The following is a 27,018-nucleotide window of genomic DNA, read 5'->3' as shown; positions in this document are numbered from 1 at the left end:
CAGGCACCTTACAAAATCATTTCTGGTTTTGTGTTCATGTAGCTCTTAGTGTGTATCAAACGTAAATACAGGGAGATGTGATAGCTCAGAACCTGCTGCTCAGCAGCTCGTGTGCAGGTTCTGAGCAGGTGGGAGAGGTACAAATAATCTCTTTTTACATGACTAGACTTTATTTGCTTGCAGCTTTCCTAAACTAAAGCTAGGTAATTGCACTCCAAGTCTACCTGAAAAATACAGGTAAGTCATTATGCAATATAATGTAAAATACTTGACTAGAAGCAACTTCGACTGTGTGATTGTGTTTAACACAGCTCTGGGCTTTCCTATATGAACTCCTGTAAGCCCAGCACCTGATCTTGATTTCAATATTTCTTTTCAATGGAATAACTTCATTATCCTTCCTTAAAATATGAAACCTTTTCTATTTGGTTTCTCTGTGTTCATTCCAGCCATTGGATTTTGGCCTTCCTGTGCCTGCTAGGATGAAGCACTTAAGAGTTTTATTCCTCTTTAAGTGCTTATGAATTGTGATTGATGGTTCATTTATTTAGCAGATATCTCTGTTGATAAGTTTTAAGTGTTGAGTTTTTACCCTGAACTGTATTTGCCTCTTGATTACTTTCCTCTCTATAAACTGAGAGCCACAGTAGCCCCTTGGCACCTGTGCTGTGTTGAAAGCCCATCTTCAGATAATTATTGATAGTTACTCAAAAGTCTCATCAAACTTTTTTTTTTCCCCTATGAAAATCTTCCTTCCTGTATGAGGCTTGGGAGTGAGGATGACATGGTTAACAATGCAGAAAAGTTTGTTAGACTCAGTAATTTAGCAAGCACTGCAAGAAAAGGACCTGAATATTCAAAGAGTGGTCCATGTTCAGGGCATTGCAGTAAAACCTGCACATTGTTGGATTTGTCTTGCTATCAGTGAAGACCTTTAATCTGTGCTTGCACTTTGTGTTGGCCCTGACTTTGCTGTGGTTTGTTCCTTGCAGGCTGACAGCTGAAGAGGTGGTGGATTCTCTGGAGTCAGACACAGCCAGCCGCTGGCAGGGGGTCTGCCTCAGCAGAGCATCTCCCACGCCTCCAGAATCTGCAGCCACTGTGAAGTCACTGATAAAGTCATTTGACTTGGGATGCTCAGGTATTTGAACATTGTGCTTTGTGGTTAAAAAAATTCTAGCAGTGAGCAGGACCCACTTCTTGCTTCTGGAGGAGTGTTTTCTGTCAGTGCATGGTGCATAAATATGGAATGTCACTACACTACAGTTCCCTGATCTGAGAAGAGAGTGATAATTGAGTTTGGAATCCACATGTTTCCATGATTTTTCCTTGCAGGTAGCAGTGGACAAAATATCCCAGTTCACAAGGTGCCCAGGAGCCCTCTCAGTGGAATTCCAGTGAGGACAGCCCCAGCAGCTGCTGTTTCCCCAATGCAGGTACAAGGAGCTCTTCTGTTCTTGTAGATTCAAAAGAGGTGGACACAGTGCTGGCTGCAGCATCTGCTGACAGGGGGAAGGGGAAACTCATCTGTTTGTTTGCTGTGGAACATCAAATGCTGTGGTCCTAACAAAAAAAGGATCAAAGTGGGTTTGTCTTGACTTCAACTTAGAGGTCTCTGTGGACGGATGTGAACTCTGGAATAGAGTTCTGAACTTTTATCACCATGGAGCAGAAAAGAGGTTTCAGTTATTGGGAGTGAGATAGAAGAAACATCACATTGAAGTAGGGAGCTGGCACATGAACTGGGAGATGTGGGATTGAAGTCTCCAAGATGTGTGCTCCCAGTTATCCAGGGAGGTCTGGGAACTGTGTATTAATGCCTGATGCTGGGGTATGAATTGAAAACTGGTGCTGGGGCTGCAGAGACAAGAATCCTCCTGACATATGACTCAGGGTGTTGGGAGCACAGTCAGAGTTGGGAACAGGCATCCTTACTTTTGGTTTGTAGCACTAAATTGTGTTTGGCAGGAGAAAAATCATACAAATAGAAGTGTGAAGTAGTTCAGTAACCAGTGCATTACCAGATAAAATATCATCCCTTTGTCCTTCTATTTTTCACAATTATTTACCCAGCTCTAGGTCCAGCTGATACCCAACTGAAAGTTTCTGTATCCCTCCACATGCTCTGTGATGTTGAAATAGCAGAAACTTCTTTTTGCTCACCTATTTAAGCATAACAGCCAATACTTCTTCAATTACCTTTTGCACCTTTGTTTCACAGAGACATTCTGTATATAACAATGCCAAGCCAGCCAGCAAAGGCATTGCCAGACATGCAGATCTGTCAGACCTCCCTCTGGCAGGTAAGTTGTGATAAATGTACAGACACTGCCTCTTTTTGTTAACCAAACTTGTTATTACCTGTTGGCCTCTGCCTGAGCCGTTTTTCCTCTTACATGGTCAAGGGAAACATGGAAAGTGCCTCCAGTGTCATTGTTTTACAGAGCTTATTAATTTTGTTGTGCTTCTGTTCCCATCTTGATCATAACTGAAAAATAGCTGATTTACTGTGGTTTGCCAACACAAACTCCCCTTCTTTATTCTGAAGTATCCACGGCACCTCTCTAATCCACACTGTGGAACTGGAGAGGGTTGAATTTTGTTCAACATGTATGTCTCTGGAACAAGCCCAAAGCTCTGTCTTCTGAGGGTTTATTTGTTTTTAAATTGAGCTTCATTTGAAATACATCAAACATTTCAGATACTAATGTGACTGTTTTAGGAGCAGTCATATTTGGGCTGGAAATAGTTTATTTTGAGAGTTCTCAAGAGAGGAGTTTGTTTTCATTTCACACTTTGCTTTTGTTCTCTTGTCATTTAATACTCTTTTCTACCAGTGTTTGTTTCCCATTTTCTCTAGGGCCCTTTATTTTGATTATCTGGTCCTGAATGTAGTTGTTGCGTTGGAATCAAAGTTAGTAACAACAGATTCTTGAATTTTTAAGGACAAATGAAATATTACATTCCTGTAGTGAAACTGCAGGGAGGGACCAAAAAAACCCCCAAAAACCCCACCGAAAAACCCCCAAAAACTTAAACAGCCAGTCACAAACTTCTTGATGGCTAGACTGGATTTTCTGCAGTAGTTTGCTAATACAGGAGAGAAATTGAAACCTGGCTAAGCAAGCAGAAGTGTCACTTCTGTCTAGGGAAATGGACAGGATTTATTTACTTGTATCAGTTGGTTTCCAGGAAGTCTTGCATGATAGACTTGTGTATAGATCCCAAACACAACATGAGACCTTTTTAATCTCTACCAGTTTACTGTAGAGTCAAATAATCTATCAGCTGTGTAATATGATGCCAGTTCTTAACAATAAATATCTCACTCTACACCATGGATAATTTCTGTTATTACCCATAGAGAGTTCTGTGAAAATCTGTTAAAATCAACAGATATTTTATAAGTCATTGTATGGTAAAAATTTATGGCTGCTTATCTAACAAGTTCCTGTATTTACAGCTTCTCTTTGTACCTGGATTTAATTTAGTTCCAATAATCCATAGCAAAGGCTTACTCATTGTAAACTTGTAACAGCTCTGGTTCCAATCTAAATAATCCTAGAAGGCAGTTGATTCAACACTGAATCAAAATTTATCCCCAAGGAAATTCAGAGTGAAGTAGTCTCCATAATAAAAATCTTCTGGCTGATTCCATCTGACCAGTGTCACAGCAGGGTTCTGTGATGTCCCTAATATGACCCAAATGTTACATAGTTGGAGAGGAGCATGGAATTCTTCACCCAGAGCTGGTCTTCGGCTGTGATCTTTGAGAGTCAGGGGTTTACTGGCTCCATATGGACTTTGTAGCACCCAGAAATAAGTCTAAGAGAGCTGAACCTGAGATAAGAAGGAATTCACACCTCGGTGATATGGCATTAATTGATCATGATCACAGGGATGTAACTGAAAAAAAAAAAAAGTGAAAAAGTTGTGTTCCACATTCAGTAATTTCTGATAACATGATGTGCAGTCCTGGCTTCTTACATCATGTCATATATTGATATGCAGAGGTTTTCTTTTGACTGTCTAACAATATGTATCATAAATACATTCTATAAATTACATAATGTGTGTAAGAACAATACAGATGCATCTTCTGTGAATGTATTGACCCTTCTCAAAGTTATGTCAGAGTGGATGACGGACATCAGGAGGGATAAATGCCTTTCCCTGGGCTGTATTCAGGAGACAAGAGGCTTTCTTGTTACAAGTCTGCTAATGGCAGAAAAGAAATCATTGTACTAGGGCTGCTCAGTCATCTGGTGGAGATATCTGGTGCTCAGCTTTTGAACCTTTAAGACTGTAGATTTTGGTATTTCCCTTCATTCACCTGAGGCCCCTACCCCCCAGCAGGAGTATCAATCACAGGAAACCAGACAGCCTGGACTGTTGAAATCATCAAAGCCATTCCTTGTTGTGGTCACCTCTAATCTGCTCAAGGTTTCCTAGCCCCATGTGTGTTTAATGAACAAATGAGTACATTTGTTTAGAATCAAAACAACAGACTACATATTGTGTGCTGGGGTGGCAGGACAGTGATTAATCAAATTCCTCAGGCTGCAAACTGACAGCTTTTTTTTCCTTTTTTTATAAATTCCCACAGACCTTTTGAAGGGGAGAAATGAAGAGCTGAAACCAGACCATTACCTCCGCAAAAGCCCCTCCCTGGAATCCCTGAGCAAACCCCCCATGGCCTTCAGCAGCAGGATGCTTTCCTCTACCCCCAGCTGCTTGAAACCCCAAAGCAAACTCAGGTATCAGCCCAGTTTCCTGGGAAAAACAGGACAGATCAACAGCATTACCTGGCACCAAGATAAATATTTTCATCTGGAGGACTCCAGAGCAGACTCTGCTGGCTGGTCTTTGGGAATTACCAGGCTCTCTTGGATCCAGATATGAAAATTCAGATTGTAATGGTCACAGTTATCTGTAAAATGGGAAATGAGGATAGCAAGCTTTCAGGAGCCACTGAGTTGTACACAAGAATTCCATCATGTGTACATGTGGTCAGCCCTCATTATCTTACTGTCATTTTGTATGTTGTGAGCTAAAAGCCAGAGGTTCTGAGGGCTGAAGGAAATTAGACACAGGATTTTTTTCTCTCTTGAGAAAAGACATATTTTCATCTTATCTCCACTGTTATTTCCACCAGTAGAAGCTGTAGAGTGGAGACAGTGTGGGTGTTTTGTTTGTTGGCCTTTAAATGTCCTCAGCTTTCACACTTTTGATTTTATTCAAGAACTTGTTTTGCAGCAGCTCAGCTGGGTGTGAATTTACTATTGCAGATTCTTTAGGCGCTTTCTTTCAATTTTACACCTTCTTCAATATATAAAATAAAGAGATTGCTTGAAGGTTATATAAGTAAAGCTGATGAAAAAATAGCAGAAATGTTTGGTTAACACACACCACTGGATAGCCACAGGTTCTGTTTTTTCAGCTCTTCATGTGCAGTGACACCACCTGAACTTACCTATAAAGGAAAATACCAAATGCAAGCTCCAAAACCTAATTCAGTTTGGTTTATGTTCACGTTCTGTGCTGTCATTCTGCTTTGTCATACAGACATTATTTCCACACTGGTAAAAATTAGAGATTTCAAGTGTGTTTATTGTCTTCTCCCTTCTTCCCTGGTTTAGTGTGGAGAGAAAGGACCCCCTGGCAGCCCTGGCTCGGGAGTATGGGGGTTCCAAGAGGAATGCTTTGTTGAAATGGTGCCAAAAGAAGACTGAAGGTTACCAGGTAAGGGAGCAGGTCCCTTTTTACTTTAATCACTTTCCTATAGTGTGCAGTAAGCAGTCACTTCAAAGAAATACGAATTTTACTGTATGTTGATTTTTGCATGTTTACTGTTATGTGCTGTTTCCATCCTCTTCCTTCAGATTTCTCTAACACTGCAGTTCCCAATGTTGTGTTGTCATACAAATAAGTATTTTGTATACGAACCCAAAATATTTACTGCACTAAAGATTGCTCATGGTGAGAAACAGAGTGTATATGTACAGCAGCCTCAATGTAGCATCAGTTTTTGAAAGTACATTCTAATATTTTTTTTCTGTAGTCTTCTGTGGGCAGTACACTATTATGTCAGTTTTTTCTCTAGTCTTGACAAAGCCAAAGAAATATTTCATTGTGTGACCTTGACCAAATGAAGTTTGCAGCTTGGTTTTACAAGAACTTCCTGAGACTCTGATTTCTTTGCAGAGTGATTTCCACTGTTTATCAAGGATAATGGTTTGTCCAGGTGTTGCATGGCCATTGCTCTGCTTACCTGGCTCGTGTTGGTGTGCAGTTGAGTTAAGACTTTGGTTCTACAAGGAAGACAGTTACAGACAATATTTTCATCCTGTGGTAGATACTGGATGTGCAGGAAAGCCTTGGTTTGGTATGATACTGGGAGTTTTCTTTCTTAGGAATAATATTGTTTGTTACTTGGAGCAGAAGACAAAAGCAGTTATCACCACATGATGTGCACCCTGGAGCAAGTCTCTAAGAAAAGCAGACTCCATATTTTAAAGTCAATAATAATTTACTTTTTTTTTTAATTTCCAAACAGCTCTTTATGAGGTATTAGCTGCAGGGTGCAGAAGTTTGGAAGAGAGGACAGTAGCTTTCCTTTCAGTTGTTTCTTAGCACTGGTGTGTTCTTCTGGCTTGCAGCAATTTCCAGAAGGAAGGTGCTGGAGACAGCTCTTGACTTCAGACACAGCTTAGAAAGAATAAGGCCAGGGTTAGTGTTTAGCCACCAGTTCTGTGATACTTCCTCAAAGGCTTCAATGCTGTTCTCTGAAATTGTGTGTTCTGTGCTGTGTTGATTTATTTTATATCTCCTTTACTAAAATTTTCCTGGGATGAGATTTAAAAGTATGCGAGAACATTCTCATGCAGTCCTCAGAAAACAATTCATGAAATACAACTTTTCCAAGTCTAACTTCTGTTAAGCCAGCAAACCCATCTCTCAAGTAATGCAGTGTTCTTTCTCCTGGCAGTGTTGCCCTTTTGTGTTTGAAATGGCACCTATGAGGAGCTTCCTTCACTCTTAAAACAGTCTAACTCAGATGAGTTCACTGTTAGAAGTGTTCTCTGAGCAATCAGTCTGTAGTTTTCTTTCTCAAATATACATCAAAGTTGAATTAAATGTATTGCTTTCAGAAAAAAAGAATGTGGCTTTGCAAATAAAGCGACCTGTGTGACATCTCAGGGTAGATATTGGAGTCAGAAGCACCAAAGCACAATCACAATATTGATTTATGGTGAGAATTTGGCCTCTCTATCTTCACTGCTTTGTTTAGAGGGATTTTCTCTTGGACATTCTTCCTCAGCTTCTCATTCCCATTGCACTCTTTGCGGTGCATTCACTTCCTTGTCATGAAGTTGCATTTCCCAGACCCTTGCACTCCCATGGTAAGGCTGATGTTAAGCTCCGCAGGGAGTTTTTATCATTCTTGAGTAGGAGAAATGGAGTGAAGAACGTCATCCTCCTTCCTGCCTCAGCCGCTGCAAGGGTGGAATGAGGTAATGAACTCCACAGAGCAGAACCCTGGTGACGTGCATGGCTTCTTTTCCAGAGATAACACCCCTGTCTGTGAGGCATCTGTGCAAATTCCAGGGAAATCTGTCATGTCATTCCTCACAGGAAGCCCAGAACCAGGGAGAAGTTTGGATGCAAACTCTTTTCAGCCCTGTGACACAGCAGAGAGAGCATTAAAAACTTGCTGCTTGGCTGCCTCACTTCTCTTTTCGGTGGCAAAATGTGTGATAGCAGTTCCTCATCTGAGCTGGGGAGGGAAGAGGGGGATTCCTTTCTGTTTAAATTGTGATTTCATTAAGCAGTGTGAGCAAAATGGAGCAGAATAATTGATACTCTCAGTAGCATCTACTCCCCATGTCCCAGATTCCCTGAGGAAAGCTGGATGAGTGACCTAAGAAGGTATCTGGGGATGAGACCTAAGGACCAGCACACAAGATTCCACTTTTTAAATGTTTTAATTCATACAAAACTTACTTTGTAGATAGAAATTTTCATCCTCCTTCTGGCAAATACAGAATCATGTAATTTAATTTAGTTTGAGATCAAGTCCAACCATAAACTCCCATTGCATGGACTACAGTGGGAACATTCCCTGGCTTTGAACTTCAGCATGTTCCCCAGGAGGCAATCTCATAAAACAAACCAGGGACACTGAGGGGAGTTGAGGGAAGTGCAACACAAATTAGCAGTGGCCTGGAGGGCTTTGTTTGCTTTTTAAAAAAAGAAGTTGCATGAGTTTACAGTAACTGAGGGGAAACATGAAAGCATCTATGTTTCTGTAATTGGCTATGTCAATTCTAAGATCCTTATTTAAACAGTGATTTGATATCAGAAAGATATGCATAGTAAGAAAAAATATTGAGAACATGAAAACAGACTCACTAGAGTGAAAATAAAGTGGGAGTTCAGTTTAATGACTAGGAGAAAAGAATATGAAAGTGGGATTGCATAAACTATGGCACGATTGATGATATTTCAATTGTCATGTTTTGGTGCCCAGATGAATATTATCTGACATTTTGGCCATTGATTCTGAATAACTATGCTGGGGAGGTGCTAAAAAGTCACAGTAATAACAAGAATTGTGGTGAAATCAGGCTTTGGGCTCAGTGTCTTTGTGCAAAACTTCCTGATGGAAAATTCTCCACCTTAATGCATGGTTTCCTGTAAGAACTGTGCACTGGCACAGGCTCACAGGCTGCTTCTTCTGCCTCTCTGAGTTCGTTGACATCATGGTGTGTAATGCAGGGCCACGAGGTGACCAGGCTTGAGAAATGCTTTTGTGGCTCTGGAACTCGTTTACCACAAATCCTTCAAACCACAAAGCCTGCTGAGAGTAAGCTATTTGTGTTAAAATAGCTTTTTCTCTGTTGTCTTGTGGGTTTTTTTAAATCTATTTAAAAAGATGATGCATCCTAGCAGCAGTGTGAAGCAGGAATTGGGTGCCTCTTTTCTAACAGGCTCAGTTCCTGTGAGCTGGCACTCCTGGAAGCTGCTGAGAGTCATTCTTGTTGCATTATCACCTTCCATAATCATGTCATTAGTGACTGTGGTGTCATTTAAGTGCCCTGATTCTCTTTGCTCTCTGTGGAGACCATTTGTCAAGGGGCCAAACCTCTCTAGATTAAAGTCTATTGCTATTCACAGATGTATTGTGAAAACACAGAACTTTAAGAGGCACTTAACCCATGATCATTAGAATTGAGGATTATTGTTTCTGCCACATATGCTCTCTCTAGAGAGGAGAAGGAGTTGCCACCATGTTAATGAATATGGAACTATTTTCATGTTCTTTTCAACCACTACACACCCTTCCTGTGGCCCAGAGGAAAAGAGGATCTGAGACTGGCTCTTTCCTCCAGTACATTTTTGTGGTTATTTTTTTGTTCAAAGTTTGGTTTTAACAGGACCTATTTGGGATCCACCACTTGTTGAAGACCCACCATCTCTTACAGTAAAGTTGTGTGGTTGTTTTAAGCAGAAGAATGCTAAATAGGAGCAGACAGGGAATGTCCTAGAACTGATAAAGGGAAATGGCAGCTGTACCTCTGAAAATGTTTGTATTTCATGTATTCTTGACCTGTCCTTTCAAGCCACTGCATGGTATCACCTCCCTAACTGTGTCAGTGCATCAGCTGTGGATCAAGGCAGCTCTTCATGGAGCAGAGATACAAAAGCTTAGGGAGAAAAAATAAAGCTGTTGCAGTATTTGCTGTTTGTCAAGTAATTACAGCAAGAGACTGCTTGACTGGTGGTTTGGCAGTGGGTGTAATAATATAAAGCTCTTTATCCTTTTGTGTTCAGTTTAAACTCAGACTAATACCAGCTTTTGTTTACGAATTTGTGGCTTTCTTTTTCTCACAGGAATTCACATTCCTTTTCTCTTTATGCTAGGCAGTGTTTCCTCCAGATCCTCCTTGTTCTCAAGCTTTATTCCATGCTGTTAGCCCCTGCTTTTTCTGATGCTTTTTTGCCTGCTTTGCTGGCTGGATGAGATCCAGCACGGATTAAGTGTGACCCAAAGATGCACAAAGATGGACATAACATATTTCCTTTGGTCAGATGGTCATGGGACCATTCTCCTTTGGGAGATGGGCTCTGCTGGGACACACACAGCCAGGATGGCAATTTTTGGACTGCTGATCATCCAGCAGGTGCATTCCTGGGGCTGCACTTTGTGAGAACCTGCTTTATAGGAGATCCCTAAGCTCCTTCATGGCCAGTTGTACTTAAACACATTGAAGGTTTCTTCTTTATTCTGGAAAATAAGGGCTATGTTTAGAAACAAGAAGTCTGTTACTACTTTGTATATCATTAGTGTGAGGAGTTGACATTCTCTGCCTACTTAAGCATTAAGCTTTTCTAATTGTCAGCTGAGCACTTTGCCTCACTGGCATCATCTTAGACTGGAGAGAGTAAACAGAGCTGTGTAAATAAAGTAAAAAAAAAAATTATATATATATAAAATATAAATGCTGCCACAGTCCTCGGGGTTGGCACTCAGGCTGGCAGTTCCAGCTAAGTTGATTCTTCAGCAGAATTAGAGCTGAATAGGACAAAACCCAGGATCAACCCTTTGAACCTGATGAGAATGTAGTACCTGGGGCTTGGCTTGCTCAAACACTTCCTTTGACACAAGAGCTTAATTTTAAAGCCTTGAGAACCCCAGCACAGCTGTTCCTTGTCCTTAGAAAATGCAGGAGAAAACCCAGTGGTTTCTTAATCACCAGATGTGCACTTTCTACATTACATTGTGTGTTTTTGTGAACATGTAGCCTAAAACTGTTTCAGTACATTCCCAAATTGTACTAGTCTGTCCCTCTCAGGTTTCTGTCTGAACTAACCAGGTTTCTATCTAAATATTTCACTGGTCAAGAGAAGGAGGTAGGCAGTGGCATTGCCTAATTCTGCAGCAACACTGAGGAACAGATGAACAGGTTCTCTTTTCTAAGCCAGGAACTAAATCCTAACTGCTGTTCTGCACAGTTTGTGTGCGGCCTGGAAAGGCTGGAATTCCCACAGTACTGTGGTCTTGTGAAGATTAACAGCAAAACAAATAACTCCTGGGCTGTGTGATGTGGGTGAAGAAAAACACTGCACAAAACCCCTCCAGATTTGCATGGCAGCCATCCATTCATTCTGAGCAGTGTTCATGGCACAGTCTCTGCTCTGGGCAGGACTGGGGAGATTTCCCTGGTGCCATACCAACCTCCAACAAACCTGTGTGCCTGAGATCAGAGCCTGCTGAGCCAGCAGGAAAAAGCATTTGAGTCACATCAGTCACACAGTCAGGTTTGCTCTGGTGGACAATGACACGTCCCCTGAAGTCCCAGCACCAGCCCTTCTGTTCTGAGAGGTTGCACAAGGTTACAGAGCTCTGTGTCCACAGCACTTGTTGCATTTTGACATTTAGAAGCAGGATATGTGAGCAATGGGTTTTTCCCAGGAAGTTATTAGTATATTCTGTGAGCTTCTGAGAAGTGGATGAGATTTCTGGCTCTCTCTGTGTTTCTCTGATCTTTGATGAAGAGGAGGATGTTGACTTTTCCTATCTGTACAGAAGTTGAAAGGGGTTTTGCTAGTAGCTCTTGAGATAGGAGAGATTATCTTGTGTTTAAATAAAAATTGACATTAGGTTGGTCAGGAATTTTGCTCCCGAGTCTCCTATGGACCATCTTTGTAATCTTGATAGTCTTACATTATAGCATTGCCTTGATCTTCCTAGCAGTTAAAATGTAGATCACAGAATCATATAATTGAATATAAACTTCAGTAATATTTGGAAAGATGCTTTGATTAAAAGGGCAATCTTGAGAGATTTTAATTGATGAAAGCACAGGCTGAAAATGTCAAAGATAGTCCCAATTTTTTTCCAGAATCAGATCCTGCTGAGGAAGCAGGGAAAAGCATTCTTTTCCTAAATAAAAGTACTTATGGCTGAATGTGTACATGCAGTTTCTCTGTATGTCCCAGCTGGACTCAGGGTTGGTGTCTGGAATTAAAATGCAGCAGCCAAATCACAGCGTGTGAGGAATAACCAGGTTGATTACCAATGTAACCACCCCTTCTCAGTGATGCCAGTGCACAAACGTGCTTCCCCAGCAGACCCAAATAACTTGGGCCAAGCTCTACCTTTTTTTCACATAGAGGGCTTTATCCTGTAAACAAATACAAGTCTCTGGATTGGAGGGATAAAATAAATGCAGCTCTCTCATGCGTAACTTTCTATCCTGCTGGGTAATTTTAAAAATAGCATTTACATTCTGTCCATCCCAAAGTCCAAGACACTTCCCTTGTGTTGCCTGGATGCACTGACAATCAGTGAAAACACTGAATTGATTGGTCACCAGCTGGAACAGCTCCAAACTGGGCAGGCAGCTGGGCCCTGCTGCTGGGTCACCAGTAACCTTTGCTGGTGGGACCCCTCCCCACCTTGTTTCCATCCTCCACCCTGGGCCTGCTGCAGTCTGCAGCCTGCCCCTCCACCCAGGAATTCAAGGACATGCCTAATCTCTGAATTCTCAATAGAGATAATTAGAAAGAGCTGTTGGGAGCAGCCAGTGTGGTCATTAGCAATTCTGCACCAGGGCTCCAGGCAGGAAGTAGCTGTGCTGCTGTCTTGGACACAGAGTGGAGCTAATTTCTCTCCTTCTCTGTCCCTCTTCTCTTCCCCAGGAGTATCTGTGTGGTCCTTGAGTTGTGCTGCTGCATCTTCCCTCCTGCAGCCTTGGGAATGAAGGGACACAGCCCAGTCTGTTTCTTCTCTGTGCCATTCAGCACTTGGTGTCATTTCTAGGGGCTGGTGAGAAAACTGATGGAAGTGGCAAGCAGGGAGTTGCCTGGAAATTACAGAAATACCAGTCACACTTGATAAATATCTCTTGTCACCATTACCTCATCTCTGAAATGACCCAGACACATCCATAAAATTGCTTCTGCTTAGACCAGCCCTCATTTGGTCCTGTGTGTTTAACAACCAACCAGCTCCCTGTGGACTTGGTTTTATACATTTTCTCTCTCTCATGCACAGCAATAAATTAAGACCCAAACTGAGGAATATGTACAAACCCCTGTCACTTTACTAACCTTTGGTGAGACCTTTGAAGTAGGTGACTTTTAGTAATGAGGAGATTGTCATAGGGTTATTTGCATGCAAAACCACTCAGATTATTTGCTAGGAAAGGTTCAAATTCATCTCCTGTGTGTTATGTGCTGTGCCAGCAGCTGCTCTCAGCCCTTGTTCAGTAGAACTTGTTTTCATTATAAAAAGTCAGTCTCTATATATAAAAATGCAAATAAAAGAAGCAATAAAAGGCACCAATAGAGCTGTTTGGCTCCTTAGGCAGAATGGTTACTCAGTGCATGGTTGCAGGGCTGGTTTCAGTGTCAGTAGGATCTTGCCTTGCAAGCAAAGGAAATGGGAGGCTGCATAATTACTTTATCACTATTACTTTAACTGTCTCCCATTTGCTACTGCTTTAGTTTTTTTATTCTCATGGAAACTTCAGCTATTTCAGCATCACGTCTCCCTTGTAACCACAATATCAGAACTAAGCTGCCTTAAAGAGGTCCTGAACCACAGGAAGAAAAAGCTGAGTTTGGAGAGTGCAGATCATTTTAGAATGGCTTTACAATTTACTCTGAACAATGTCTGTAGGACAACTCCTGTCCATATGAACTTGTTTTAAAGACAGGTATTTTTAGAGAGCATCATTCTACCTATTCTTGCAGTCTGCCTCATGTAAGAAAGTTAATATAAGAAAATTGGATCTGCCTGACTTTTTGGTGTCTTCTCTGGTTTTTGAGACTGAAATAGTTGGGACCCGAAACATCTTTGTGTAGGATGCATAATATCCTTTTTAAATTTCCTCTTTTGAAATGTCTCTGCTCTATATAATTCTGTAGCAAATTGGTGTTTGATGCTTTTGCAAAAAAAAAAAAAAAAAAAAAAAAAAAAAAAAAAAAAAAAACAGCCATAAATCCTCTAATATCTTGTCTTTGCTAAAGGGCTCATTAATTCACACTTACTGAAGCAAATGATGAATAGTAATCCCAAAGCAGCACCTGTGGCAGAAGTGGAAGAAAGAGCAAACAGAACCAAAAATGTGATGGGAAGCAGGGATTCTTTATAAAGAGAAATGCAATAAATGGCATGACTTTTAAAGAGCTGGCATCAGTTCCTTTTCAGTTCATAATGCTGTTAGGACATGATTTAACTGCATTTCCAAAGAGCATTTTGTGATCTGAGCTCTGCTGTTCCATGCATGTGTAATCAGCAATAAGATATATGGCTAACTGACATGCTGAGAAAAGCATTAGAAATATGGATTATGGGGTAGAGTCACAACATTTCAAAGAAATTTAAAGCAATTCTTACGGAGTCTGCAGTTGGCTGGGCCATTTGAACCAGGGATATTAATACAGGCTGGAGGATAGGAGGTCACCTGGCTTCCTTCCCAGTCCTGGCTACTCACTTAATCTCTGTACAACACACAGCATTGCTGTTTTGATTTCTTTTAATCAGAAAGCATTACTTTATTCTGTATTCTGTTTAAGAGGAAAAAAAAAAAAAGATTGGTAAAAGAATTCAAAAAAGTTCCTGGTAGTAGATGGACTAAATGTGATGTACAAATCACTTCAGACTTGCAGCTCCCCATTGAAAATAGCTGTGTGCAATTGTCATCTGGATGCACCCTGCAATTACAGAAGAATCCAGGCAGCCTTTAATTTCAGGCATTCATGCCTTTCATCCCTGTTAACTGAACCTGACCACATTTCTCATTCACCCATAGTTCCAGTAGATTGCCCAGATGTTTCATATCTTTGCTGGATATGAACTAGATTTCAGATGAACTAGTGTGTTTTGTTTGTTCAGAAGGGTCTGTCATGCTCCAAGGAGCCATCCTTCCCTCGTGTTGCTTCTTAGGAAGTGTTTAGAACTTGCCTAGTGAGAGCCTGAAAATTCCTTTGAATAGAACCTCTTTGGCTGAACCCTGTTAACCTGGCCCCAGCCAGTTAGGGTACAGTAAATCAAATTAGATCTGCTGCAGTTTCATGCAGCTGTTGTTAAAGATGGGTAGATTTGGGAGTTGCCTGTCAAGGTACCTTGATCCATTTTGCATTAGAAGGGTCAGAGTTCAGATGTGCAGAGCTGTGGCTCCTGTTCAGACTTATGTTTAAATATATCCACATAAAACCCCTGAGCTGTTCAAAAGGAGCTGTGAGAACCTGGGTACTGATGAGCCAGAGGAAGCTGAGCCACTTGAGGGAGAGCTGCTATTAAAAACAAGGCAATTCCCTTTTATTTATTCATTAGATTTATTTTGAAGTATTTAATCTTATATTCTGCATGGGCTGAACCTCCATGATCAGCCTCTCTGTGGCAGGTTCCTGGTGTGCCATTCCATGCCAATAACTTGGGAGAGGCAGGAGGGTGGGAATAATGATGCTCAGGCTGTATTTCTTGCAGGCTTTCTTCCTCAGAGTTCCAGGCTGGCTTCAAGCTGATTCATGTCTGTAACTGATAATTCTGGGTCTCAGGGAGAAAATTATGACTCAGAGAGCCCAGTAACACGTGCATAGTGGGAATATCTTGTATCAGGATTTTAACGTACTCAGACTGTAATGAAGAGCGCATGATGTCATTGTTGATTTTTGCTTGGGAGTCAAAGATCGAGTGAAATCTAATGGGGCGGTGTTTTTTTCCTCAGACAAACAAAGAATTGTTTTTAGTGAGAGCAGATCACGCAGATTTCCCTGGGTGTCTCTCTGAGGGCTCTGTTATCTGCAGGAAAGGTCCTGTTCCCGGGTTGGGGGGCTAAGGTCAATCACTTTCAGGTGTTTGGTGTCTTCTAGGCTTGACCTGACACTAATATCCTAGATTGTACATTTGTTATCTAAATAACATTGCCTGGATATTTCTTTGTTTTAATTTTTACTTTAATATTCATAGAAACAGACCATACTGGGCACTTTGGTACTTTGATAGCTGTGCTCCCTGGTGTGTTTCCAGATCCCAGTCTCTGAACATTCCCAGTGCATGTAGAGAAGCACACTTGTGAGCTTGAAGAGAATTCAGTGTTTCCACTGATTGGTGACACTGTAGGAGTGCTGAGGACAGGCCCTGGGGTACCAGTGACCACAGGATGTACTGTGGCCATATGACAGCAATTTTTTCCTCCCTTCTTGGTCAATGCTGCACTTCAGTTTGATCTGAATCCCTGCTCCATTTTCCCATTTCTCCCTGCACTCATTCTGGTGGTTCATCTTCCCCCTCAGTGGTGCCTTCCTTCTCTCTGGGTGTCTCATGAGAAGCCACAGGCAGTTTTTCAGAGCTCAGGGTGGGGGTTCTGCTGTGAGCACACTGGGACACAGAAATCACCCTCCTCCTGCAGCTTGGGATTGTGCAGGAACACAAATAGCTCCCATATATTCAGGGACACTGTGCTTGGGAAGAGGGAGAGAGGTGTGGCAGCAAGACTGAGACGGGTTCTACTGCCAAAATAATCAAGAGAAGGGAATAGTTTCCGAGGTGTTCATTCCCTAAATTGTTTTCCTTTTTTTTTTTTTTTTTTTTGTAATGGCTTCAGGGGAGCCAGAGATCTTCCGAGAAATCAGAGTTGTCTCTATTTTGACTTAATTCCTCTTGGTGTGGTGGAGTGGGGAGGTACTACAAATAAAGCTGCAGTGTGGCAAAACACAGATCACTTTTCATTTAGCATGTCCTTATATCCCAAACTGAAAACTATCTCACACAGAAGCCAAGATGAAGTGCCAGGGAGAGAAGTTTGTACTGTATGAAATGGAAATGCATTTGTTTAGAGAAAAAAACCAACCAAACAAAATTCATTGATTCTTGTTAGATGTAAAAATGGAACTAAGTGGGCTTGAGTATGCCTAGGTATTTTTTATTGCACTGTGAACTGAACGGTTGAGCTGAACCTTCAAATGTTCATTTTGGGTTTGCATTTAGGACAAAAATTCAAATCTGAGTTCGTTTTGGCTGTTGGTTGTGGCAAACCACTTTGCAGCAGCTTTCCCCTGTGGTTCAAATATGGTCAGCAGAACCCCTTCCTTGAACTTTTGCTTGTTTGTAAGACTTAGATCCAAAAGTTACTGAGGATGACTGGCTGGACAGCACTGTTGGGGAGGTCAGGATTTTTGGATCTAGTTTTGATGCAGACATGAGCACTTCTTATGTGTAGGTGCTGTGGTTTGGGAAGAGGGGAAGAGTTTTAGGTGTATTTAAAATTACAAAGGTAAGTAAAATTATTAAACTGATTCTGGAATAGTGAAATAATGTGTGAAGAGCAATTTGTATCTCACATGCCTCATAAAAGCATCGTGAAAATGAGGACAGAGACAATGTTCCCACACAAACAAGCCTTGCCTTTTTGTCTAGTCCTGTTGCTTGACTAAAGCTCTGTTTGTTCCTGTTTGCATGGCCTTTGGGAAAGGGGAGGAACAACCTCCATTTTCCATTTCTATCCTACAGTATAAAATGAGAATATTGGCATTTCATGATAGGCTATTTGCTGATAAAACATATTGGCCTCAGTAAAAACACTTCTGTAACTTGGCAGTCAGTCCTTTTCCACTAACTGCGGATTGATAAATAGAAAGGAGCTTATTTGTCTAAAACTTGAAAAAAGCAGAATAATCCAGCTCAGCCAATTCCATACACACAAAGCTGGACCTCCATGTTGCAACTTTATGGAATAGGCAATGCCAAGGCAGCTTTCAGAGCAAATTATTTTTTTTTTCTTCTGATGCTGTTCAGCCTCATTTTTGTATTATCTCCACTGACAGATGTTAATAGAGCCCAGTACAATGTGGTGGCTGGTGCAGTGTGGGGATGGCAGCTGCTTTCTGAGCCCATTAGAGTTGTAGATTTATTACAGCCAAAGTATTTCAACCTGAAATATTCTCTACTTCTTCAATTTGAGTCATGTTTGGTTATGGACATTTGTTACTAATTGGAAATCCTGTCTGACTGGACCAAGTCCAGGTTGGATAATTAATCAGTGAGGCATCAGAAGCAAGGAGCACGTGCTGACATAATTCCTGTCTGGGTTTTAGTGTGTTTGCATCAGCTGCTGTTTGAGAGATGCAGTAAAAGCCTTATCTTTGGGGGAGTCTTGAAAGAAACCAGGAAACAGCAAAATAAAGAAACTGCAGGGGCAGGGAGTGTGAACTGAAGCTGAGCACACAGGAAGATGTGGCTGCTTGGAAGGGCTGGAGGTGACTCCACACCTGCTGGAGTGTGGGAGATGGTTCAGCTCTGTCATGTCCTGCAGCCTCCTTGCTCCAGCAGCTCTTGCTCTGTATCAGTTCAGTGGTTTGTTTTTAGCTGCTATTTGCAACTACAGGAGCAAGGCTTAGCCATGGGAATTCCTTAGTGTGCTGGTATGGCCAGGCAGTGCAAACAGGAGCATCAGAAAGGTCACCTTGTTCACAGGAGCAGAACTGGGCCGTGGGCTTGTTTTAACTGCAGCTGTGCCCCATGAGAGCATCCAGGGAAGAACCCCAAGTGCACTCTGTATCCCCAGAAATCTTGTGTTTTAAAGGAGCTCTCTGCAGATGGGCTGACTTTGAAATACCATTTTCTGTTTCTGTAGTTACTGTAACCCCTGTGGTTCTGGAGCTTGGCTGTTGTGAACAGGGAAACTGTTCTTGCTCTGTGCACCTGAGGGCAGCCTTATAGTAAGAGATATGGCTGGCAAAGAACAATCCAAGTGCCTAAAAATAAGGGAAAGAGGATGAGTTTTGTCCATATAAACTCCCAACTCTATTAGATTATTTCTATCCAGATATTTCTTCTTCACCCCCCTTCTTTTGGAGGTGGCAGTGATGGGAATGTCACAGATATTTCTAGCTCAGCTCTGGGGTTTTTGTTCTATGGCTGCATAAAAACTATTGCTTGGAGATTTTTTTGTTGTTGTGTAGCATTGTTCAAGGATGGCCCATGTTTTCTCTTACAGAATATTGATATTACCAACTTCAGCAGCAGCTGGAGTGATGGGCTGGCCTTCTGTGCTCTCCTGCACACGTATTTGCCTGCACATATTCCTTACCAGGAGCTCAACAGCCAGGACAAAGTGAGTTGTGTTGTACATTCGCAGAATTCACAGTGAACAGAATGGATGAAGAGGGGAAGGAAACCAACAGTGAACTCCGAGAGAAATGCAGGGTCTGCTGGGTAAAGAGTCAGTAACAAGTTGGCTGAGTCCAGTGAGTGATGCAAATAAACACAAAGACAGTATCTAAGTACAAGAATGCCTTTTATTAACTAAAACCTCTGCAGAAACCTTTCACTCATAGTAAAAACAGAACTTCAGTGGGTTTTTTTTTTCCCAGTTGTGACCAGTTTCACAGCAACCTATTTGTCAAAAACAGAGGGTGTCACACAGGCAGAAGTAGATGGGCTGTTCAAAGACAAAGAACTCGTGAGTGAATAAGACTCAAAAAAGAATCTTCATGCAAGTATGAAATCCAGGGATTAAATTTTCAAATACACCTGCTCATTTAAATTTACTGGGTAACCAGATGCAAGGAAAGGTTCAGGAATAGTGCTTTGATGTTAATCCTTTGGCCTTTCCTTTTTACAGAAGAGAAATCTGCTGTTGGCATTTCAAGCTGCTGAAAGTGTGGGCATTAAACCCAGTCTGGTGAGTGACCTTTTAGCAAGGGGACATTTGCTGCAAACACCATTCCAACACCTTGCCTTGTTGCCTTGTGGCCAGGCAGTGACCTTGCTCTCCAGTTGTCACACAGTTCTGGGGAAGGGTGCACCACCATCAGGAAGTTCACAGTGTTAGGAGAACTTCCTGAAAGAATTTGTAGAGTCACAGAATAAATATAATTTGGAGGAACTGCTGGAGGTCATTCAGTATTGAAATGAGGATATGGATTATATCCTTCTCTTGGATGCCAGCTCCAGATTATTCATAATTTTATGGACAGGCTTGCCCTATTATACCATTACACCATTACACAAATGGTTAGACCATTTTGTTTCCTTTTGTTTTAGTGCTTTAAGAAACAGAAAGACGTTAAACTGTTCAAAAAACCTTTTCCAAAATTAACTATATGACAGGGGAGAGTGAAGTTTAATATGGAGGGAAGACTACTATGGGGTTCATGAGCTAGATTCAGAAGCAAAGAATTAAATGAAGTTATATAGAGAACTGATGTTTGGTTGTAGATGGAAGAAATATTTTAGATTGTAGAATGCATTAACGGAATTCAGAATCTCACTTGGCCAGTGGATCATTCCAATGGCCCTTTAGGTTTGTGGCTTTCAGGGACTCTGGAGTGGCAGCAGAAGTGTTGGGTGGGCTCAGAGGAGCTCAGTGGGCTCAAAGGAGCCACGGTGGGGTGACCTGAGCGTGGTGCTGTGTCCCTGCAGGAGCTCAGCGAGATGATGTACACGGACCGGCCTGACTGGCAGAGCGTCATGCAGTACGTGGCCCAGATCTACAAGTACTTTGAGACCTGAGCTGCACAGCAAGAGGTGGACAGAAGTGGGGAAGAGAATAAAGAATGCTACAGATGCACTCGATCACTTTAAAAACCTGCTTGCTCCTCTTCCACAACCAACCTAAGCTCTTAGTGTGAAAGGAAGCTCTTCCGTAGTTTTGATTCCATCTGGGACTGCAACCAAATAATTCCCTGTTGTCCACCTTTGCAAACCAAATCCATTGGTAAGTTTACTCCCACGTGGAAATTGCAAAGCGTTTTCAAGCACACATGGGATATTTCTGAAGAGGATCCCTTGGGCTAACAACATTTGCCTTGACAGGAGACCTGCTACACAATGAAGTCTTGAGTCAATGTGGACTATGCTGGCACTCAAGGGAGGCTGGGAGATTAATATTAATACAAAAAGCTCACAAAAATGCTCTTCTTGCCAAAACATGCTTAACTCATCCCAAGTACACTTTTTTTCTTGCCTCCATATATTTTATAAAACACCTTGACAGATGCACTTAGGTTGTAGAACCCTAACCTGAGTTACTCTCACACATCTCGCCCAATAATTGCACTAATTTACTCACAGCATAACCAGCAGGATAGTAACAGGATCATTTGTAACTCAGAAACCACCCTCTGTTCATCACCAGTTAGTGAAATAACTCTGAAAGATCCTTTTAGGTGCTGGGACTTCATTTCAGCTCAAACAGAAATAATCTCTCTGAGGAAAAATAGGTTTATGACTCCAACTTCATGACTTGATTACTCCGGGAAGCCAGAGCTTGGTTTCCTGGTTGACTGTGCAGGCACAATTATCACAGGAACATTGCAAATGCAATTTAATAGCTTTAGTTTGGAAGGTGACAGTAATCAGGTGAGCAATACAGTGACATCTCATATTTTGTGGATTGAGTGACTTCTTCCTTCTGTCTTGTTGCTGTCTGGTCAGCACAGCTGTGTCATTGCTGCCTAAAGGCAGGAATCTAGAGACAGCCTTGTGCCCTTGGCCATGAAATACAGCCCCTAGGGCACTGGTACATGTTTGGAAATGATGTTATGCTGCAAAGGAACACAGTCATATATCAGTACCAATGGAAGGTGCAGCCTCACTCCACAAATTACAACCAACGTAACTGGAACCCATCTCTGTGCCACAGAAATCAGGCGCCAGAGAGCAGCTTCCCACCTCAGTAATGCTGTTAGGAAAATGCCTGATAGACACTGTTAAATGGCCATTTTTCTGCTTCTCTCATTTCACCTGATGAAGTTTAATTTTTTGTGTTTGTCTCCAAGGGTGGAAGCATCCAACAGAGGCTGCTGGATTTGTTCTAGGAGCAGGTCTGGGAGAGGATGTAGAGGCTGCCTGGCTGCTTTAGGGCGTGCTGGTAGGACAAAGTTGGTGTTTAGTTCCTGTGTTTAACCCTGATGCTTTGTGGACATTAGTCCTAGGGAGCTAGGGATCATTTCTCTCTTGCAAAAAATACTAGTGCTCACTGTTCCTACCTCCTGGGAAAAGGCTCATGAAATGGAAATGAGATTTCACAGAACAAAATTGGTTTCAGGCTTTCAAGGACTTTGCAGGTGGCTGATCTCAGCCTCTGGTTCCCCACAGTGCTTTGTTATTTGATTTGATTTTACTTTGTAATGCTATTTAATGAATAACGTATTTCAGACTTGGTGTTCTCACAGCAAAATGCAGGATTCAGGAATAGATGGTAGAGCCCAGGGCCAGGGAGTGCTTTGAACAGAGAAGATGCTGGAGGAAGGCAGTGTGTGCCTGTTCTGGGAGAAGAGAAAATCATCACTTGCTCTTGGTTTTAGTCTGAAATTTATTCTAATCCATTGCCTCTGGGAAAGTCCAGTTCCAGTCTTTGGAGAGGCTGTGTGATAAAAATGGACAACGGAGTGCACTGGCAATGCCCCTGCACACTGAGTGTCATCTGCACTGTGAGAAAGCAGCTGTGAGTGCTGCCACAGGCAGTTCCTTGCAGGGGAGCCCTTTCTGGATGGAGTTCACTCTCCAGGATTTCTCAGCACACCCTGCTGTCCATAGAAAACCCAAGATGAGTTGCTCTCCCTGTTCTCAAATACAGATAAGATGGAAGAGGAAAACTCTGTGAGCAGAGTTCCTTGAGGCCCTTACACTGCAGAGCCCCCATTGCCTCATGGATGCAGCAGCTCTTTTCCCTGGAGGTGTCCCTGGGCAGGGATCCCAATTCTCTTCAACGGGCTGTGGTTCAAAGCTGGAGTGAAGTCAGCACAGAAAATTCCATATTCCTCAGTGGGCTTTGGATTGGGCACTTGCAGGGCTGAGAAGAACACTTTTAATTCCCAGTGTCTGGTAAACATCTCAAAGTCAGAGTAAGTGATGTAAAAAAAGGGAGTTTTAACCCTGTGGTCAGTGGAAGGGTGTCCAATGTGGCTCAGTGTCCAGTGGGTGTGTGTTACCTCCTGTGAGAGCATCCTCTGCTCCCAGGGCTCTGCTGACACTGCTCTGTCTCTCCAAGGCTCACTTTACCCTTACAGACCATTCGTGGGATCCAGCAGCTTTTTTTTTCCCAAAGGATTTGTGCAAAGCAATGTTTCTGTCATCTCTTTGCAGCTTACTCTCCCATGCCCTCCAGTAGCATAGACCAAACACTAATTCTACCCAGTTCTAGTGGTGTATTCCTAATTTTTTTACTTAGCTAGGAGTTAGAACACAGAGTTGTAGTAGGGAAGAAGATACTTGATTTTACCTTTTCTTCAGTGTTACTGTTCTCTCCTCAAACCTGCAAAACATCTCATTTTGATACTTTGAGAGATGGTTCTCTGGATTATTTTTTAACACTAAAGATACCGTTTATTTGTTCATTTAACTGTTACAATATTGTGATGGGATTTATTCCTTTTAAACCTTGCACAGTTACATTTCTAGACCTGGGTTTTCACAAGTTGCTGTTGTTTTTTCATGCTGCCTTAAAATTTCAATATGAATTTAAATTTATCCTACACTACATGCTGCAGACTGGCCTGGTTTTCAGAGACCCTACAGGCCCTTGTGAGACATCTCAGATCGGAGCTACAAAATGAAAGTTCAAGCTGCCTTTAAAGTTAGGGAATTTAATTAAGTTAAGCAAGAGGGTATAAAGATAGTCTTTATAGAAGTTCTGAGAGTTCTCTGAAAATGTCCTGGATGTGATGATATGACAAAGATGGTGTTGGGCAGTAGGTTTGCCTGAATTGCCTAATTCCGTTCTGACTTTGCCTCTTAGGAGTAATGGATCTTTCCCTGGTGTGCAGGCAGATAAATCTTGTCCCTTGCTCTCTGAATTGTCATTCACAGGCCCCACCTGGCCCTGCCTCTGGGTGTACCTGGGGAGCCTGTGGGGCTGCAGGGAACCAAAGAGCTGATTTGGGATGAGCATGTGAGAAGAAGGGTTAGGAAAGGGGTTTCAGTGACATTCCATGGAGGAATGTGGCAGCGTGTGACTGTTGTACTGTAGTGTCAGAGAGGAAAGGAGATCCAAGTGTGTGAGGTGCAGTCTGGCTCCTGGAATTTCAGGTGAGACAGAGAAGGTACAAATTGTTTTGTGGCTTGGGAAGGTAAAGAGATGTGAGGAGTGAGCCCAGAGTCAGCCCTGTGAGGAGATTTTCTGGAAGGGCTGAGGACCTTTTTCAGAAAGTTCCTGATGAGACTTGAGGGAGAGCCCAGCGTGTGAGGAGAGGGGCAGGGGACAGACACACCTGGGGCTCTTTGACAGCAAAGGACATTAGAGAATCTGTGTCTGTCAGCTTGAGGGGCATTCCTCCTAAGAGTGCAGCCTGGGGGTCTCAGCAGATGAGGAGAGGACACAGCACAATTGGCTGCCTTTGCCAGGCTCCCCTTCTCCTGCCTGTGACAGTCACGGCAACACGAAGGGGATGAAGACTTCCTGGCTCTTTGTGCACTGCAGCAAGGCAGCCATGCTAAGCAGAAGGATTTGGGGCTTAAGCAGGATCCCTTTAAGTTTTGGCAGTTTCCTTTCTGTTTGAAGTTGGTTTTTACAGGTTTTCTCTCATTCTGTACATGCAGCCAGTTCCGTGCAGGTTTTCTGTCCAAACAAAGTGCAAGCGGGCAGAACGATTGGGTCTTCCCAGTTTGATTCCTGACTTGGAACTCTTCAAAAATCCACCTTTTAGCTTCCCTGACTTTCCCCCTTCCTTGGCAATGGCCACACAAGTCTGGGCTTGTTGGTTTGTTCATACCTCCCTCATCCTGCTGTGCTGGGGGTACCAGCAGCAAGGATCTGACTGGGCCAGCTCTTGGTGAAGCTGAGCCTTGTGCATCTGATCACAGGCAGGGGCTGTATGGGATGAGATTATGCATTTTCCTGTCACAAGAGGGCTTTTTGCCTAAAAAGACTCAGGGCATGGAGCATTAAGACATTTTTAAACCCAGCAATAAGTTCTACTATGCTCAGCTGTGTTGGTTTGTACCAACTCCAGTGCCATCGACGCTCATTCACCGACACGGTGCAGAACCAGCTTCTCACTGAACTGCAAGTAACTTTTTTTTCTCAACTGATGGTCTCTCCATTTTTGACTTGCACGTGTGCCAAGTCCCATTGGGCAATGCTGGACACAATGTTTTTATTGACTGTTGGTCCAGGCTTGAGTTTGTCATACGGGATGATCACCTCTGACAGTTTTAGCTTTCCCTATTGGGTACAGATGTTACATCGTAATCTAATTTATACAAAGAGCACATTAGAATGTACATACTAAGCATTGCAGATTTGGACTTGCTAATATTTAAATATTAACATTATTAAAATGTATGATGCAAAAATCTGTGTAATATTTCTAATAAATCTTTTTCTGTTTCTGAGGTTTGCTGAAATGTTTCAGTTACCTACACACAGTACAAAATCCAAAGTATCTCCTGTCCCTGGAAGTGTTCAAGGCCAGTTTGGATGAGGCCCTGAGTAATCAGGAAGGTGAGATGAGTTACAGCTCCCAGAGTTCAAAGCACCTGGAAGGCTGACAGAACATTGCAGAGGGTGAGCAGTGTGTGCACAGTGCCAGAAACATCCCTTGGAGTCTTCTCCAGCCACCAGCCCCTCTACCCACAGAGCTTTCACAGGTGCTGAGATCAAGTTCCAGAACACTTTGACAGAGGCTGCTTTTGTCTCACGAAGGTGGTGGCAGCAATACCAGAACAATCAAACTGCTGAGTCAGCAAAGCAAATGAGATGATGAAAGAAATGGGCATTTAAAACTCGTCAGGCCTCTCAGGTGTCCAGCTGGGCAGGTGAAACCCTGTGGGAAAAGTTGTCATTTACAAAACCCAAACTGCTTTGCCTTTCTCCACCTTAGTGTTGTGTTTCAGCCCTGGATTTTTAATGCTGGGCATTAGATGATGCTCCCAGGCTCTGCTGTCTCTTTTCAGAACACACTCCTGGTGCTTTGATTCATTTGTGGGCAAAGCTGGATTCTCTGTGGAGATGGTCAGTGGGTAACAGCCATGGATGAGTTTGGTTCAGCAAGAGACTGAAAATGAAAGCTGAGGCAAATTATTTTCCTGGAGTGATTGGTGGGTGGTTGTAGGTGGGGTGAGAGGACAAGATCCAGGGATGCTTTGTGCCTCAGTGTGCTTTTAGTGCCAGGTGACTCCTGATGCTTGGAGAACATGGATTGGTGTGGAAAGAAGAATTCCCTTCCTGACTGGTGAAAAGTGGAAGCCAGAACAGATGGAAGAAAAGCATAAGCAACGTGAGTAGAATAAGGAGTCTTTCAGATGGGCTGCAAAGGTCAGAACCAAGTGGCTGAAGCCTCAAAGGATTATTCAGAGCTTGATACTGGAATGAAGCAGGACCCTGGAGTAAATGTCACCCAGGAGAGTCAGATGGTGGGGGAGTCACTGGTTTTATTGAGCTTTACAGGAAGAAAATGAAGCTGTAAAATGCCAGTGTGGGTAAACATTATTCACACATCCAGAGAGTGAACTGCTGTCCTTTCTTAAATACACAGCAATGACCGAGGCTTCATCTTCACCCCCTCAGCAAGAGTTTTAGCTGGTTAAAGAGAAAGTAACAAGATTGAGAGAATTAACATGGGAGCAAATGCCTTTCTTAACCTGCTCCCCACAGCTGCACACCTTCTGTGCAAAGCTCCTGTTACAACTTCTCTTGGCTTAAAAAAAAAAAAAAAGAATTTATAGTAGTCCAAACCTTTATTCCACCTTGATGTGCTGTAACTTTTGCCTCCTCAGTCAGCTCATCCTTTCTCTCACAGGAAGCCCCTCCCAGGCTCTAATCATGGAGACAAAGGAGCTCCCCAGGTGAACGATTCCTCAGGACATTCCCAACATTCTCCCAACAGGATGTAACTCCTTGGGTTGTTTTCAGTTATAAAACATTTGTTACTTTCCTTACCCAAATTTGAACTGCAGCCAGGGCAGGTCCAGTGAAAGCCATGAAGGTGCTCAGCCCTGGCAACCCGAATGTGTCTGAATAAAAATAATTTATTCATAAGTAATAATCACTGCACAGCTCA

At 42.5% G+C, this 27,018-nt stretch overlaps 1 protein-coding gene across 2 annotated transcripts in view; it reads left to right on the top strand.

The window, feature by feature from the left end:
• SPECC1 (sperm antigen with calponin homology and coiled-coil domains 1) overlaps positions 1-25,351 on the top strand; it is a 54,993-nt gene extending 29,642 nt beyond the window's left edge. The window contains exons 6-14 of one of the 2 annotated variants that reach the window (XM_083875025.1): positions 184-237; positions 993-1,141; positions 1,336-1,436; positions 2,222-2,303; positions 4,607-4,757; positions 5,640-5,742; positions 19,011-19,127; positions 19,638-19,697; positions 20,438-25,351. In XM_083875025.1, the coding sequence (XP_083731151.1) occupies positions 184-237; positions 993-1,141; positions 1,336-1,436; positions 2,222-2,303; positions 4,607-4,757; positions 5,640-5,742; positions 19,011-19,127; positions 19,638-19,697; positions 20,438-20,527 (907 nt within the window). In that variant the 3' untranslated portion in view covers positions 20,528-25,351. The remainder of the gene's footprint in view (positions 1-183; positions 238-992; positions 1,142-1,335; positions 1,437-2,221; positions 2,304-4,606; positions 4,758-5,639; positions 5,743-19,010; positions 19,128-19,637; positions 19,698-20,437) is intronic. The other variant, XM_083875026.1, reaches the window with a different exon arrangement.
• The last annotated feature ends 1,667 nt before the right edge of the window (positions 25,352-27,018 follow it).

This window comes from Zosterops lateralis, assembly GCF_965231275.1.
Source record: "Zosterops lateralis genome assembly, chromosome: 19".
NCBI classification, from domain to species: Eukaryota; Metazoa; Chordata; class Aves; order Passeriformes; family Zosteropidae; genus Zosterops; species Zosterops lateralis.
This window is presented reverse-complemented; position numbering and strand designations above follow the sequence as displayed.